At 38.2% G+C, this 18,489-nt stretch overlaps 2 protein-coding genes across 4 annotated transcripts; one reads left to right on the top strand and one right to left on the bottom strand.

Moving 5' to 3' along the window:
* Positions 1-1,232: 1,232 nt before the first annotated feature.
* LOC112178716 (RNA-binding KH domain-containing protein RCF3) lies at positions 1,233-8,884 on the bottom strand. 3 transcript variants are annotated; one of them, XM_024316910.2, is made up of 9 exons: positions 8,751-8,884; positions 8,217-8,547; positions 7,847-8,177; positions 7,112-7,558; positions 6,714-6,968; positions 6,180-6,464; positions 4,385-4,573; positions 1,755-1,903; positions 1,233-1,651 (listed from the first exon to the last, which is right to left on the bottom strand). In XM_024316910.2, exons 2-8 carry the CDS (start codon positions 8,513-8,515, stop codon positions 1,760-1,762), a joined length of 1,950 nt encoding a protein of 649 aa, XP_024172678.1. In that variant the 5' UTR covers positions 8,516-8,547; positions 8,751-8,884; the 3' UTR covers positions 1,233-1,651; positions 1,755-1,759. The 3 variants fall into 3 exon arrangements, with proteins under 3 accessions (XP_024172678.1, XP_024172676.1, XP_024172677.1); XM_024316908.2 differs by having other exon boundaries at positions 7,847-8,547; XM_024316909.2 differs by having other exon boundaries at positions 1,233-1,516; positions 7,847-8,547.
* Positions 8,885-13,321: 4,437 nt separating this feature from the next.
* On the top strand, positions 13,322-16,681 carry LOC112178228 (valine--tRNA ligase, mitochondrial 1). The gene has a single exon (XM_024316406.2). The coding sequence runs from the start codon at positions 13,322-13,324 to the stop codon at positions 16,277-16,279; it is 2,958 nt and encodes a 985-aa protein (XP_024172174.1). The 3' UTR covers positions 16,280-16,681.
* Positions 16,682-18,489: the final 1,808 nt, after the last annotated feature.

Here is an 18,489-nt window from a genome sequence, read left to right as displayed (position 1 = left end):
AATAAAAAATATTTAAATAATTAATCATGAGGTACAGAAAATAGAGAAACATTAAGAAAAAATGATTAATCTTGTTTTTTTTTAACAGCTAAAAAAGAAAAAGTAAATAAAAAAATCACATAATAGTTCATGTTATTTTATTTTTATTAATTTTTAAAACTCAATACCTTGTGTTTGATTTTTTTTTATTGGATAAGAGATTTATGTTATCTGATTAAGGAATGGAGATGTAATTAAGATTTATAGAGTAATTAAATCATTGAAATGACTAAGTTTTTTTATTATAAAGATCTTAGTTTGTTTGTAAATTAATTATATGAGTGAGGTTATTTGAGGAACTTTAGTGAGGTTTAATGAGTAAATTTAGTATCTGAAAATTTGATAGGAGGTGTTAAAAGCATAGAGGTCAAGTGAGTAAATTTGGAGGTTCCAATAGAAAAACTCTTTCTGCAATTATTTTTTATATTATAACTAATTTTTCTTTTAGTTTAAAAGCGCTTCTGACCCCTCCCAAAAGCAATTACTAATGCGTTTCGCCCCCCGCCACCCCCCCCCCCCCCCCCCCCCCCCCCTCATTCTAAGCAAAGGGGCATCACATCCAACCATCATCCATAGGGCATCATCAAAGAGTTTCATCATCAATTCACCGGCCACTTCACCATCAAGGAAGGAACAAAGAAGGAGAACTCACCATAGCCTGAGATTTCTCATATATTTTAATTCTCTCTGATGTATATCTTGGATTTGATGTTCAATTGGTTTGTTACGAGTGTGGTGAAATGGTTAAGGCTAGGGTTTGAAACTCTTAGCCAAACTTGCTTGTAATTAACATTTTGAATTAATTTTGATGCATATCTCATTACCATTTTCACATTCTATTTCAAGACTTCATCGAGTGTATTGCATATTTGGAGCTTGATGGATGACCTTTGAATGTGGAAGCATCAAACCATATCATGTACATGTGAGAATTGTGAGCTACAATCATCCAAACCTATGTTTGGTTGGTTTATATAGTTTCCCCGCCGGTAGTTGATTTTATGCTTGACCGTTGAAAATCGATTGGTGTTAAAAAAACAGAGGAAAAAAAAAAAAAACGTGGGAACCCGATAACCTCCTTTTATAGTTCCCATTTTAGTTTTAACTGAATGTAATGAAACAAATGACGTCATGTTCAACCAAGAACATCATTGCCTGTAAAGGATGCTAGAGGTGAAGGGCAACAAAAAGAATAACTATATTGCATCTGCGTTTTCAGATTAGCTTGTCAAACTTGACTAGTCTACAACCAGTTGAGTTTAAATCTATTGAAAAGGAATAGTCCAGCATATAGGCAACAACAAAGGCATATGGTAAATAAACACTTTTTTAAACCTGACAGGTAGTTAGAATGTGACATTAGAAGGTCTACTCGCTACAACCTCATTATCCAATACTTGACAAGGGAGCAGTCTCTTCATCCAACTTTCTTGGCCACCAAAAGGATCCCTCACAAAATCACGAATCAAATGGCCAGCTGTTTCATCAATTAATGAATATACAACAAAAATTCCTGGTTAGGTTTTCGTAAATCTCAAGGAGCTCGCATGACTACAACAAAATTCTAGTGAGCTCAATCTTTAAAACCTTCAGCTGAGGACTGTCAATGTTCCTTTATGAGAGAGAGAGAAGTATTAACACACAGTAACCAAAAGATTCTGTGCATATATAAGCCCAATAAAAAAAAGAAATTAAACAAGCGACAAGAATATTACCCCAGTCAAGAAGAGTCGGTTTCACTCATCACAAATGCTTGAATAAGACTCTGTGCAGCATGAGTTTGTTCAGGTGTTCCTGATATTATAATCAAAGTTTCCTTTGCTCCAGGTAGGGGCTCAGTAATTGTAATTTTTGCATCCGAAATCTGAAATGTAGGTCGTGTTAAGAATGCTAGTGTTGTGCATCAGAGCAAATGTTTACTAAAATAAATCATATAAAATATAAGATATAATCAAAATAGATGAAGCCATGCATACACTTCCAACAAACTATGAAATTGGAATTCATCATGCAATTAAAACCAAGGAATAAAATTCTTCCTTTCTTTGATAGCTTCCTTCAAGTTAAACTGGCCAGAAACCATCAGAATAACTCCATTCATATCCCAGAATCAAAAATTAGATAACTTTCATAAAATTAGCTGTCATATGTAATGGCAACCAAACAAGGCAATATATACAATACATCAACAGATACAATGAAATAGAGGGAGTAAATTGTGTAAGAATGGGGTTGTTCAAATGTTTCAAATAAGATTTACAAAGACTAACATCGAGCTCCTCGTATGTGATCTACAAGGAACCAGTACTACTCAATTAGAGATGACAATTCTAGGAGTTCAACTTCCAGGTCATTTAGGTTTCTTCGAAACCCGAAAACCTTAAAAAAGAGACAGAGTTGACACCCATATTCTGGCAATATAGATAAAAAATTTTCAGAAAATCTGTACAGACAAGGAAGGGAATGAACAAAAACTCTCCCCAACCCATCCCTCTTCCCAAAACCTTAGCCATTTCCTTTCACCAAATTCCCAACCACCAGACACCATTTCCCATTTTAATATAAATGATCAATTTGTCCTCCGTCCATCCCCTTCCATACAAAGTCTCTCATCAACCTCTCAATCCCTTGCTCCACTAGCAGGAATTTGAAACGGGGGTCGATAATAATTTGGTAAACTGCTCATCACCGATTGAATCAAATTTAATCTGCCCCTTCTCCTTAGAAATGCCTTTTTCCACCCTTCTAGCTTCCTATGCACTTTATCCACTACATGATCCCAGGAACTCACTGCCCTAGAATTCCATACCAAAGGCAACGCCATATATATAATTGACCAATTTCCTACTGTACATCCCAGAATTTTGGCCAACTCCTCAACTGTTCCTACTTCTGTGTTAATCCCAGCCATTGGATACTTCTTCCTATTAAATTTCAACCCAAAAAAAAAAAAAAAAAACACAGACCGTTGAGAGATTAGCCAAGTTCTGGTTCCACCATCCTACTCCACATCCCATAATTTTGGCGAACTCCTCAACCACTACTACTTAAGTGTAAATCCCAGCCATTAAATACTTCTCCCTATTAACCAAGTTCTGGTTCCGCTAGGAGAGAAAGATGAGACATTTCTACTTCTTCTCTCCCACACTCATACCTTCTATCAAATGCCTCTCTGCAGTTCTATCAACCACCATACGTGAAAAATCGAAAACCAAAGTGAATAAGAAAGGGAACAACAGATCTCCCTGATTTAGTCCTCTTGAATCCCCAAACTTCCCCTTGTCTATTTTTATGAATGACGGAGAAATTCACAGATTTCAAGCATCCTCCATCCATTTCCTCCAAACAATCCCAAACCACTTCTCCAAAATTAAATTCATAAAATCTCAGTCCACATGATCATAGGCTTTTTCGAAATCAATTTTAAAGACAACACCTTCGTCCTTTTTCTTTCTCACCTCCTTCACTACCTCATAGCAATCAGGATTGTATCCAAATTTGTCTTAACAAAGGCCTCTTGACTATGAGAAATTGTTTCTCTCACAAGTTCTCTCAATTTCTGAGCAGAAGCTTCAAGATAATCTTGAACATACTAGATACAAGACTTCCTTGTCTGAACTCCGCAGCACCAGTAGCATTACTTCTTTTTTGGAATAAGACGTAGAGTTAGTAGCATTACTTGACACAAGACTTGTTGGTCTGAACTCCACAGCCTTAGTAGCATTACTTCTTTTTGGAATAAGACGTAGAGTTAGTTGCCGCAATCCCATTTCTGAAAAGTTCATCAAAAACTTCCATCAAGTGAACCCTCATCACATCTCATCATCATTGATAAACAGCCAAACAAAAGCCATCAGGCTCAGGTGACTTCTCCTTACAACAATCCACCACATCAACTAGTGCTTCCTATTGATTAATGCTGTCACAGTGATTCTACACAGAAGGACTTGAACAAAACATTCCTCCATTTACATGATGTAAATGCAATAGTCTTCTGGCTTTCGAAGTACAGTAATGAAGGACAATTGTCAGCTAATCTCAGTCAGGTGTAAGCTTCACTTAACTGAGCAGAAGAGCAATACTTCTGAATGCTTACAGGCTTCTTAGTCCTCGGAAAGTAAAAGGAAAATAAAAAAGGAAATGATAAGGTTTCCTAGTCATCAATTTACATTCTTCCAAGAAGACCCTTGATTCACATCAATTTACATTCTTCCAAGAAGACCCTTGATTCACATCTTTTTCATTTCATTTTCAAGTATCCCCACAGCCCTCAATATACTACATAGTATTAACCCAAGCTTCTTTAACGCAAAATTACCAACATTGGTTATATCAAAGAATGTACCTGACGGATTTGTTTCAAGCATTCACCATCTTCTCCATTTATTATAGGAATAAGGGAACTAGGAACAACAGCTTCAATAGTTGTACTGGTAATTATTGCTGGTTGGCTTCCTCCAAACCCAGGAATCCTTCTTTGTGGAGCTCCAGCAAAGTTTGGCAAACCAATTGGACCACCACCCTCCAGAAGTCCCTGTGGACCAGTACAGGATACAAAAGTAAAGTCAGCAGTTGACTTCATTAGTCGTCTTCTATTTCTTTTCTTTTCTTTGCTGTACAAAGGCTGTGCAATTTGCTTTATCACTATAATTTATTTACACAAAAGTATATCCACTACTTTTGCTTATAACAAACAAAATTTTTATTAAAGAAAAGAAAGAGTACAACAAAGGACAAGGAGTCCACTGAAAAGTATCAAGGTCAGCAAGAAACCTCTACAAGCCAAACAGCACAACAAGAAACATAAAAAACAATGCAAAGATATAGCAGCACTCGATTTAGCGGATCCTAGGTCGGGACTGATGGGGCTTGAACCCACAGCTTCCGCTCAAAGAGCTAATCCCAGAATTCTAAAGAAACCACCACTTAAGGAAGCCCACTTAAGGAAGCCCAGAACCAAACTCTTTCACCTAAAAGATTCACTTCCCCAAAACAATCTCCTATGCTTTCCACCCAAATTTGGACAATGGCCATCATAGCAGATCTTCCCAAAGTAGCATCTTCTTCTCCCAACCAAGAACTTAATACTAAAGCAGTGCACAAGGTTGGGTTATCCCAGCTCAAAATTAGACTCATTCATCTCCCGACCAAGAACTTAATACTAAAGCATTGCACAAGGTTGGGTTATCCCAGCTCAAAATTAGACTCAATTCATATTATTCACAACTCGCATCTCCCATTTCAAGATATCATACAGTTCACAACGTTTTCTCAAGTATATAGTTACTCCTTATGCAACTACTATAAACTGCACTATTTTGAAGCAACATATATAAAAACACGACAAAAGTTTGCACAAAGTATAAGAGGTGAAAATTACACTTCACTACCTGGTAAGGTACACCCACTTCAGTCCTATACTAGGGCTTTTTATTTAGTCAATCTAGTCCCTTGATGTTTCTTATCTCGCAATCCAAGTTGGCGTTAGAGTTTCCAAACTTTATGACATGACTGATGAGGGTCCACTTTTTTTTTTATGGATGTGAGTGCTAGAGTAATAACAAAATGCTTTGAAAGCAAAAATATAAAATATAAAAAAAATAAGAAAAACAACTTGACAACAACAAATAATTAACAAATTAGAACGTCTCTATAAATGGTATATTGAAAAGAGAAACTAACTGCGAACAAGTTCATGAGACGTAAGGAGAAAATGTTTAAAAGAGGGGCAGGTGGCTTTTGCTAAGGAAAAGGAATAATGAAAGAATGAAAGAATGAAATATAGTAAAAAGAAAGAAATAAAGGATTTTGTTTGTCCAGTTTACTAACTTCTTAATTTTTTTTGGTCTCTAGTTTCAAATTGTTTTTCACTATTTCTACAAGGTTAATGATTCTTTATCATTCTTAGTCCACTCTGGAATCCACATAAGCAAAAAATTTGGGTCCTGACTAGACACGTCAGGGCTACCTGGGCTTGCAGGATCGGTTCAAGGAGTAGATTGACTAAATTAAAGCCACAGTATAGGACTGTGCAAGCAAGTGTATACTACAAGGTAGAAAGGACAGCAACAACCAACACAAACAAATTGGGTTTTATTCAGCAAAACTTGTACCAAGATTGTCATAAAAAAAACAAATACCTGAGAACCCCAAGGTTTTCTTTCTGATAAATGCAGAGGATGGAAACCACCATGTGGAGCCATACCACCAACAGTATCAAACTTGTGAAATGATGGGCCGAAGTTAGAATGCATTCTTGGAGGTGAGAAGTCCCTCCTCAAATATGATCGAAAAGGAGGTTGATCCGAAAATGCAGGATTTGGAGGATAGCTTAAAGAAGGAAATACATCGCGAAAGAAATGATGCTGCAACCTACTGGTGATCTGCAGAAGAGCATCATTCACAGCTTCAAGTTCTCCATTCATCTGTCATCAAATTAGTATAGATGGTGAGTAGGAAACCATACGGTTCCAGATTGTTAAAAGGAGCGCTTAGTGCTTGAAAGCAAACATAATATGGCAACTGACATTTTAGTAGCCACATTCAGAAGTCCACATGTACTTTACCATAAAGAGATATATCCACCCTCTTCAAACTCATCAAAATAACACAGAGAAGTATATATCAAAACTTTCCAAAATCAAAGCACCATGCATGCACTAAGGCAAACACACCTGAACAACTTCTTCATCATCTGAAACACATTTGGGAATTTGATCCTTCCCCAATATACGTATATGAGCGCGAGATGACTTTCTCATTTCAGCTATGATGGCACCACCCTTGCCAAGGAGACAACCAATTTGATTGGAGGAAATAAGAAGCCTGGCTGTCATGGGCTGTTCCTTGGTAATAGGTACTGCCCTGACTATCCTATCATGCACACGAAGGACGGCATCTTGCAGAGGTGATATCCTATCATCTGGGTGCTGCAGCAGTTAATTTGTTATCAATTGCTTATCTTGTTCGTTTGCACGTGTGATTGTGTGTGTGTGTGTGATTTTTTTTTTTTTGTCTACAATTCTAGATAAAAAGTCATGTATCCAAGAAGAAGAATAAGTCAAGATCATACCGCCGGACCAGATAAAATAATAACGCGGTCCTCTGAATCAGAGACACCATCCATAACCTTGATTTCACAGCCTGTTTCTTGCTTAAGTGTCCTTATAATCGTTCCACCCTTTCCAATTACACCTCCTACTCTCTCTTCGTGGCACAATAAGCGAAAAGTTAGGACTTCCTGTGAAGACTTCATCCTACCAGGGATGCCAGAAGCATGAACCTTTGGGATCAGTGGATGAGCAGCAGAATGGTTATCCACAATATCAGCAGCCTGATTGCTATAAGGTGTTCCTTGAGACCGCTCCGGTGGCGGAGTTACTTCTGGTCTTGGAGAAGGTTGAGATGACGGCCCTGTGGAGTTAAGAAGGGAAGAGGCACTAGCACGAGGCAGATTATCCAAAAGCTGCTGAGTAACGGAATCTAGAGCTTTCCTGACAGCATCAACTTCACCAGTAATCTGCAACAGAATTATGAAATATAATGTCTATATAAAGATCAAGAACATGGACCAAATGTCAAATATAACTTTTTGTTGCGCACGTTTTTTTTTCTTTATGAGTGTGCCCTTAGTCATTCCCAAAGTCACTGAGCATTGCCAGTTAGATAATAACACCCGAGACTTCCATGATGCTTCATACTGTTAGCAGTCTATAATCTCCAGTGGCAGAAACCCATTAAATATAACTAATCAGTGGCTTAACCCATACAGACTGAACATGAGTTATTCTTAATATTATATAGTTACCTGAACTAACTCATCGGAAGCTGGTGCACACAATGGAAGTTTATCTCTAGGAAGGATCCGAATTTGTGCCCCACTTTCAGACGCCATTAGCTTGATCACACTACCACCTATTCCCAAAATGCACCCTATCTGATTCGACAGAACTAGCAACCTCAAAACAATTGTCAATGACTTCTTACCATCTCCATCCCCTCCATCAGTCTCTCTTTCCCCTTCAACCATTCTCTCAAACACAAGTTGCAGAGCCTTCTTGACGGATGCAGGACTTACTTTTTCGCGGCGTTCTGAATCATCAATCGAAACATCTTCCTTCTCTTCCTTCTTTTCAACTACACTAGTCTCTTCCACCCCATTCTCCTTGCTTTGCTCACTATCAACTCTATTCTCTCCATCCCAACCAATGACAATAACTCTTTCGTCGCAGCCGGGTACACTTTCCTCAACTCTCACCTTCACCAGAGTCTCCTGATATATCTCGGATATGCCAGAGCCACCTTCACCAGTAACACAACCAATTTTCGACTCGGGGCAAACTACCCGAAAAACAGCATTGCCAGAGGAAGTATTAGTAGGTTGATCATCATCAGACTTTTGTAACTTTCCTTTCCCATTCGGCTCCGAAGGGTCCTCCTGGTGCGGTCTCTTAGAAGGTGTCAATGGAGCAGACATGGCTTTTCAAACCAAAACACTATTCTTCGCAACTGCAAATTCCAAAGAATTCAGAAAAACAAGAATCAATTACGCTATTTCCCCAAACTCTACTACTACGCTGTCGAATGTTTCTTCAATTTTAGATTCGAGGAACTTGAGTCAGATGTTGATTTCAAAAAACACAACAAAAAAAAAAAAAAAACAAAAAGAGAGCAAAGAATGACGAGGAAGGTTATAGTTATTAGGGTTTTACCTGGAATATAATCTTCAGGGTGAGAAGTGAAGTGTCTGGAATTAGGAGTGGACAGAGCTTTAGGGATTTCACAGGGAGCAGGGTTCTTTTTCGTTTTGAGTTTTCTAGTTGGTAACCGTGCTTTTATATTTTCGATTTTGTACCAAGAAATTATTTACATTCGCATCTTAATTTATTTAACACACATTATAGGGCATATCTATACTCTAATTATAATTTTTCTTATTTAACTAACATTGAAATAAATTAAAATTATCGCCCCAATAAAATTTCCAAAGTGAAAGTTAAGTTTAGCGAAAATCTCGAACTACATGGTGTGGTAAGATTGGTTGAGCAGTCTAGCATGCAACCTTCATATCTAGCGTTCGAATCTCAACTCTTACCATTTGGTGAGCAGAAGGTTTAGAGGCTTCGGGTTTATGCCCCTAAGGTGGGGGATTAGTCTGGTTGTGCAAGTTATGTGGCTTGCTAACTAGTCCCCACCGCAGGGTGCGTGAAATCGAAGTATTCTCAAACATGCTGGTCACAGACTAGTGAGATTTGAGTCACAAACTAGTGAGATTTGGGACTCAAACGCTAGAAATGGGGATTCCATACTAAACCGCTCGACCAACTTTACCACACCAGGTGGTTTATTTGAGTATTTAGCTTTCAGACAATTTAGCTTGAGAAAATTACTATTATTGTTTTAATGCTCTTACATTTTTGGTCAGTTTTCAAATTCTTGTTCTATGTTCTAACCCTCTTCCAAACCTGACAAGAAAAAAATGAACCTCCACTTCACCTACTTGATAGATAGTGGAAATGGACAACATTGAAAATGTCACACGAGAAATATAAACATTCATGTAAATTCGCGACATAAAGACAAATTGTTCAATGAGTACTAAGTTGCTTACTAGTTTATTTTGTTTACATTCAAGTTCTTGAGTCTTTACTTTGTTGCTTACTAGTTTATGGAAGATGCGGCTAATCTGGTCAACAATGCCGAGGTGGTGGCAACCGCCCGCGAACCCTTTCTAGACCCTCGGTTCGCAACAATGGCATCTGGCAAACCAATTTCTCCTTTACTCGCAACTTATCCCTAAATGGTGAGCATTTTGTTTGAATACCATGCAGTCTCTTTGGGATTTATATGCTGGATGTTAAGCATAACAGCATGTAAAAATTAAATTTGCTCAGTTGATTTGATCTTAGGTTCCGTGGCTTGTCTAAAACAACCGTTTAAAGTTTCACAGGGACATGTTAGAATGCCCATTGATCCTATTAAAACCGAGAAAAAGGAATCATATACTCTTGATGTATCTCCCTCTAAAAATGAACATATAGAAGTAACATATCCAATTATACTGGACAAAAACACAAGAAATAATTGAAATGTAGATGCCATTAACACTCATATACACCAAATAACTGTAATTTATGATACAGACAAAAAGACTTGACTAAGGAGCATATCAACATGTCGTTGTGTTCATTAATTCACTAGGGTCACTAACTGGCTTCATACGAATCACAAGATTAATCACAATCAGTGTAAAGTCTACCATTCTAATAATAACTCTTTGCAAGTGGAACTGTAATAGGCTGACCATTTCATGAGATCCAAGACCCTTGCATCTCCTGCATTGGCCTGCATTGGAGTTGACCCTTCGCGATTTCTTGTGATTTAGATTCTTTCTTGCAGTAGACCGGCCTGTTGGATGGCAATTTGGAGGAGAGCTTATGGTTACTGCTACCTGAGAACTAGTCTTTGTCACTGGTACGTTTACTGGTGGAATAGGATGTATTGACTTTGAGTATGTCAAATTGTAGTTGTAAGCCATAAAAGAATCTTGAAAATAATTGTACAGTGAATGATAGCATGGTAAACCAAATAGTTGCAAGTCTGCAACCTCTTACCAGCAATCTACATCGGCAACTTCAATGGGGTCACCATGAACCTCTAATGTGCTACCAGCTGATAGTAGACTTGTCAACCATATTAACTAGAATTGATGGATCAGACCATAATCTTAACCCCGATCACATCAACCATCTTTGTTATTGCTAACTTGTGTGCATCTGAATCCCAATTCCGTAGAACAATTTTCAAAAGTCTGATGTCATGTGGCTACATCTGACACCCTTAAAGTATGCATTCGTCGAGTTCTTCTAGTGAGATAGATTGAATACTTACAAGACACCTTTGGAGGTTCTCATGAGTAGGTGCATAAGTAGCAACAAAAAATTTTCAACCATGAGTAGCTTCACAGGATGAGGAAAACTGTCTTCTCTCAAGTCTCTTTTTTTAAGCCATGATATGAATCTGAAATACTTCAACAATTAATTCCCTTAATCTCTTCTGTCTGTCTGCCACAAATGTCAATGCAAATCATAGCTGCTTTTCTGCACCGCAGCTCTTTAAATCTGCATCACAACTTCATATTTCACAATGACAAACATAAGTAAAGAAGAGAAGGAAGATTACTCGAACCAAAAACAAAATCACTTAAAACTGCAGTTTAACTCCCAACATTTCATAAATCAAAATCACAACTCTACAAATTCAGAAAAAGGTTCATCTTAACAAACCTAAAATCATTTTTTGGATATGCTTTAGCTGCATTAGAAGTTTTAGATGTCTTTGTAGCTTAAGATGTCTTTTGAAACAGTGTCCTACTTCTCTTTCTTGTTCTACATAAAGCAAAAATCATAGCAAGTCTTTTGGCAGTTCAGCACATCACTGCCAATATCAAATGCATTAATTTTTTGGCAAGTATTTATCAGCAGCATAGATACCACGATTTAGTATGTCTATGTAGTACTGTATAATAGATACCTTCTTCTTTAGTGCATCAGTCAAAGTTGCAGCAAAACACTCACACGACAGTAATATAGTTCAAATGAGTGGATGCTCAATGCAATCTTTCTAAATTTAAAGCGATAAGAAGAAACAGAGGAAAAATATAAAGGTCTCAAAGGAATAGGCAAAAGGGCCCTTAAGCAACAGCTGAAATTATACACCTGAAGATGGAAAGGAAAAGTAATAGGCAGGTGCAAAATTTCAAGCTGCAAAATTAAGAAAATCAAAAAGTTACGACTACTTGACTAAAACAAAGTCCATTTAGGTAGATCACAATCTGAGCATATATGCTTTCCCACAGATATATATGAAGAAAACCCAAAAGCTATTAAAGATGCACATTAACTCCCTTTGGACGGCGATAGAACCATCTTATATATTGTATTAATAAACAAATACTTGCACGCTAGGATTTCTACATATGGACACAAATCTAGTGTCTGAAGCAGACAATTGGTTTTGGTGTTGGCCTAAACTTAATTTCCAAATAATACTTATAATAGCCATAGGAATAACTATATGCAAAATAATTTTATGACATCCAGTAAAAGACACTGTATGCATGCAACTGTTATTTGCGAATCTGCTGGAATGAAGAGCCTTATTGAGAAAAGTTACTTGTAATGAGTTCTCTCCTTAAACATTTATCTATCATATCCCTGATGAGATTATCACTTGTTGTACAAGGTAGTGAAGAAATGGAACCACAAAACAACTTTGGGGATAAAAGTTTCAGAAAACCTTACTGTCAATTCTCAAACGCTGCAATATCGAGCTCCCTTTCTCTGTCGCAAGGATCGATCAGCCTACAAGCAGCATATGTGGTCATGACAAAACAAGGGTGATCAGTGCATCAAATTTAATTATAGTATAAGACAAGCAATCTACACTTAGGAAAAGGAACATTAATTAAACTAACCTTCAGCTTGTATGACTTCCTTTCAATCAAAAAGACCCTTTTAATGCCATAACAATCCGCCAGCATTTGTGTCAAGTATCCTCTCCCCACTCCAAACTCAACCACTGCTGGGACACCATTGCTATAATCACAGTCATCGCTCACAGGGAACCCATTGCCATCGTCACAGTCAGCCCTCTCCTTTGCTATGAAACTCTTTATTACCCCAAAATCTTCCATGTTTCCAAGAATCAACGCCTGCTGCTTAACATGTTTCTCTTGAAATGGCAATTTTCTGCAAACAACAATTTATTCTTACATAATCTAACAAACCCCACCAAGATAAACTAAACATTCCAGCTTCTACATACTTGTCTACCTCTCTTTTGATCCACATTCCACAAGCTTCCGGTACCTTAAACGACTCCTGAATATCCTTGCATATAGACTTATGAACAGACTCAATTTTTCAATTAACTTATAGAAATCAGGTACAGACATACTATAAACAGTCCCCTCTTCATTTCTGAAAGAATGTAACTGAGCAGTCACCTGCAGAAAGTAAGAATGATAGATGTCTGAACCTGAGCAGTGTACGAGATAAGAGAAAACATTTTGGCAAGCAGAGACAAGCTAGAAATATTTATTCAAAAAAAAAAAAAAAACAGCTAGAAAGATAATAGGATTTCTGTTTTGTTTTGTTTTCCCAATACCCAAAGGCATAGGAATCCTGTTCTGTTTTGGATTCCTAATAGTCGAAGGCCTTGCAGAGGCCTCTATAAAGAGGCAGTAAAATGAATACATGGAGTTTGAGATTAGGGTTTTAGGATGATCGGGGCTTTCTTTGACAGGCGCAGTATAGACCCATGGGAGAGAAAGAAGAGAAGGGAAGAAAAGGCATTAGAGAAAGAGCTCAAAAAGGACAAAGCAAAAGCTAAAGAAGCCGTCAGAAAGCTTCAGGAACAAGCAAACTCTACAGACAGTGGAAAGAAGGGGAAGAACAATGTGAAGCGTTCAAAGTCCAACGAGGATGATGGTGATATTGATAACAATGCCAAGGACCCAGAGATTCCATACAGCGAGAAGAAACTGTTGTCTCTTCAAATGGACAAACACTACAATCCAAGTGCTGTGGAGAAGTCAAGGTGTGAGTGGTGGGAGATAAGGGGCTTGTTTATGGCAGATGCTAAAAGCTCCAAACCTCCCTTTGTGATGTTGTATCCGCCTCCGAATGTCACAGGTGTGCTTCATCTAGGCCATGCTCTCACTGCTGCTAATGGGGACACTATAATACGCTGGCGGCGGATGTCTGGCGACAACACCTTGTATCAGCCTGGAATGGACCACGCTGGGATAGCAACTCAGGTTGTTGTGGAGAAGAAGCTCATGTCCGAAACCGGGAAAACCAGGCATGATCTTGGTAGAGATGAGTTTGTGAAACAAGTTTGGGAGTGGAAAAAAGAACACGGTGGCACCATTTTGCAGCAGCTACGCCGTCTCGGTGCTTCATTGGACTTTTCGAGGGAGAGCTTTACAATGGACGAGAAATGCTCAAAGGCTGTGGTAGAAGCCTTTGTAAGGCTTTATAACAAAGGACTTATCTACAGGGATAATCGTATAGTCAACTGGGATTGCTCCCTGAAAACAGCAATATCAGAAATTGAGGTGGACTCTCTGGATATTCAAGGAAGGACGTTACTGAAGGTTCCTGGTTATGAGAACAAGGTAGAGTTCGGCCTTTTGACTACATTCGCATACCATTTGGAAGAAGAAGGAGAGGTACTTGTGGCGACTACAAGAATAGAAACCATGCTTGGTGATACTGGTATTGCTGTGCATCCGGATGACAAAAGATATAAGCATCTTCATGGAAAACATGCCATTCATCCGTTCAGTGGAAGAAGAATCCCTATAATATGTGATGCAAAGCTTGTTGATCCAGAATTTGGAACTGGTGCTGTGAAGATTACCCCGGCGCATGATCCTAATGACTTCGAAGTTGGCAAGCGCCATAATCTTGAGTTTATCAACATCTTCACTGATGATGGAGAAATAAACCAGCATGGTGGAGAAAAATTTGCAGGGATGCCACGTTATAAAGCGCGAGACTTGGTGACTGAAGCACTCAAGGAGAAGGGGCTGTATAGGAAAACTGAGGTTAATGAGATGAAAATCAAGATTTGTTCTAGAAGCAACGATGTTGTGGAGCCCATGATGAAGCCTCAGTGGTATGTCAAATGCTCTGGTATGGCGCATGAAGCTCTCATTAGCGTGGAGGAGGATGAAAGTAACATGAAGAAGCTAGAGATCATCCCCAAAGAGTATACTGATCACTGGAAGAGATGGCTTGAGAACATACGTGACTGGTGCATCTCGAGGCAACTTTGGTGGGGTCACCGTATTCCGGCATGGTATGCTGTTTTTGAGGATGATAAGCCTGAGGATTTTGGACTGTTGGATGACAGATGGGTGGTTGCAAGAAACTTGGAAGAGGCTAGGGCAGTGGCTGCTGAAAAATTTGGGCAAGAAAAGAAGTATGAATTAAGTGAGTCTACTCAGGACCCTGATGTGCTTGACACTTGGTTTTCTTCTGCTCTCTTCCCATTGTCTGTATTCGGCTGGCCAGATGATACAGAAGACTTTAAGGCATTCTATCCGTCTTCACTTCTTGAAACTGGGCATGACATTCTCTTTTTCTGGGTTGCTCGCATGGTAATGCTTGGAATTACTTTGGGTGGTGAAGATGGGACAGGAGGAAATCTGCTGCCTTTTCCAAAGGTATATCTGCACCCAATGATTCGTGATGCACAAGGACGAAAAATGTCAAAGTCGTTGGGGAATGTGATTGATCCAGTTGATGTAATCAATGGTATTACCCTTGAAGGTTTACATGAGAAGCTTTCAAAAGGAAACTTGGACAAAAAGGAAATAGAAGTAGCCAAAGAGGGGCAAAAGAAGTCATTCCCTAATGGTATCAAGGAATGTGGTGCAGATGCTCTTCGTTTTGCTCTCATTGACTACACTGCACAGTCTGAAAATATAAATCTGGACATCAAGAGGGTGGTGGGATATCGACACTGGTGCAACAAACTATGGAATGCAGTAAGGTTTGCTATTCTAACACTTGGGGACGGTTATGTTCCACCCTCAAATGCAATTAATCCAGAGGAGCTTCCATTTATTTGTCAGTGGATACTCTCAGTACTAAACAAAACAATTGATAAGACTGTGTCCTCATTGGAGTCCTATAAGTTATCTGATGCAGCTAAGGCTGTATATAGTTGGTGGCAGTACCAGTTATGCGATATTTTTATTGAAGGTATCAAGCCTTTCCTTTCTTATAATGATCCAACAGCAGAGTTTGCGAAACACACGCTATGGTTATGTCTTGATAATGGCCTGAGGTTGCTTCATCCTTTTATGCCCTTCATCACAGAAGAGTTGTGGCAACGTCTTCATCTTCATGCAGCACCATCATCAATAATGGTAAGTGAATATCCATCCATGGTAGATTGCTGGAAGAACGAAAAAGTAGAGAATGAGATGGATAATCTTGTTATGTTTGTTGTGAATGCTCTGCGTTCACTAGCAAAAGGAAGTCGTCAACGGCGGCCAGGTTTTGTGCTATCTCAGGTGAAAGAAGAGAGACAATTGATATCCACTCAATCTGTCATTATTTCTCAATTAACCAATGTGTGGCCGTTGGTGATAATGGATGAGAAGGATACTGCTCCAACTGGATGGGCAGTTTCAAATACTAAAAATTTTTCTTTTTATCTAAATTAAGCTTGAAGGATACTCAAGTGTTGATGTACTTCGTTTTTATTTCTGAGACTTCATAATTTTGTGCTTGTAAACATGCAATATATATATGCTATGAGACTTCATATAAAGTTCATATATTTATCTGCTTGGTTTTCATTTCACCTGAGTTCTGTTATGATAATCATGATTCATGATATCGATCCCTTAGTTTTTCAAGTCCAATATTTAGTAATAATTGCTTACACAATATGCACAACTCGTATTAATGATCTTCTCTCTTGACTTAAGAAGCATGCCTGCTACTTTATGAACGTTGAAATCATCAAGATATGGCATGCCCTCTTGGAGGTTGTGACTTCTCAACTTGAAGAGCAGCCAAGGACCCCAAAGAAGTTAGGTTTTCCAGCATCGAGTGAACTAGTCTTCGAAGCTGTGAAAACAATGTTTTAGATAGCTGCAACTGCGTATGAAGTGGCAAATTTTAACCACAAAGCATGGTGTTCTTTTTTTATGCTTGCTGTTACATTAGAAGGAATCTGGTACCCCAATCACTAATTAGAATTAGATGAAAGTTAAACCGTATGTCAGTTTCAAACCGAACTCAGAATCTTATTAAGGCCGTCCGATGTTATAAACTTGCATTCCAGAAGAGAGACTTCGGGACTTCATTTGTTAATATATAGTCCGCTCTTTTAATAACCTCCAGTATCACATAGTTCAATTGAATTGAAATCAGATTTATTATTAAAAAAAAATGACACACGAAGAACATAGAAAACTATATATAGACATGTAATGTGGATTGATAAAGATTTTCATGCCCTCATTACCAATACGTTTGAAAATGCTTTCAATCCATGCTAGCTGTTTAAGCACTCAACACTAATTAATTGAAAATGTATGAAAGGTCTAATAATCCAAATGCAAAGCAGACTAAACATGAAAATCTTCTGACATATCACCATACAAACACAGCATGCAAAGCAAACTTAAATTAATCTTTCAAGGGATTCCTACACTACAGGCTGTCTACAGCCCAAACATGTTCCTTTTTCCTTCGGGGGAAAGGTTCTGGAGTTGGTTTACAAAAGTCACTGAACAGGAATTGATACTTGAAAGTTCATCTCATGTGTTTCCATAAGTTGACCTGATCGACTCTTCAAGAGACAACTTTTCCTTCTCAAGGGATTCCAGCCTGCCAGCAGTATCTCTTATAACTTTCTCGGGGACCTTAACTTTATTAGCAGCAAGCATATTCAATTTCTTCGATTGCCTCTCATGTTCCCTGTTGGTATAAAATATTAGCTGTTGTCAGAATCCTAAACACGAATAGAATTGGGGAAGTAATGTGCAATGTAGCTTGAGATAAACAGAAAGCTTTTCATTCACAACAGACACCGCACATCTAGTTGGAGCAGCATTGTTCTCATCGATTACCTGTCGCGATAAGAACTTTAATATGATTTATACACGAAACACTTCTTTTCCTGACATCTCTACTCACAGTAATTTTATGTTTATATATCACAGAACACACAATTAGTACAATGCATGCAAGGCAACAACTAAGGACTCCTTTTTGTTCAGCAATAACTGAAAATTAAAACATGCTAGATATTGAGAATTTTTTTGTTTTTTAATAAAAAATCACAGGAGTACTTGCCCTCAAAGATGACACATTAGCAAGCGTTTTAATTTCCAGTTGATGATTGCATATTGCCTCCTGGTCGCACTTTCCCAAACTTGCTCTACAAAGCACAAAACCTTGTCTCCTGTGCACAGAGAGAACAACAAACCAGATGTGTCAATTTACAAATCAAAACTTCACAAAGCTTGAGTAATGTAAAAGAGGTATGCGCTGATAGGAAGTTATACTTTTCACGACTTTCCTAAGCAAGAGATTGGAGAGACTTCACAACCAACTCAATAAGAGACATATCAAATTCCACCCTTTCATTTTTCCAGCTCTGGAAGAGTATCAGAATAGAAAAACTACGTTCAGGGCAATGATCAAACAATTTTCTACACACTTTTTTTTAAAAGGCTCACGGTCATATTAAAAGTACAAACCACCAAAACCAATCCCATTAGTAATCCTTTGTGGGCTGAAAAGAACACTGATCCAAGTGAAAATTCATACAAACTTTAGAAATACCAATTTATCACTGTACAACATAATGTTAAAAATACAAGAAAGCATGCTACGTATGAATGATGAACATGAGATGCAG

The sequence above is a fragment of the Rosa chinensis genome, chromosome 7 (assembly GCF_002994745.2).
Source record: "Rosa chinensis cultivar Old Blush chromosome 7, RchiOBHm-V2, whole genome shotgun sequence".
Taxonomy (NCBI): Eukaryota; Viridiplantae; Streptophyta; class Magnoliopsida; order Rosales; family Rosaceae; genus Rosa; species Rosa chinensis.
Note: the sequence above shows the minus strand (reverse complement) of the source record. Positions and strands in the feature narration are given on the sequence as shown.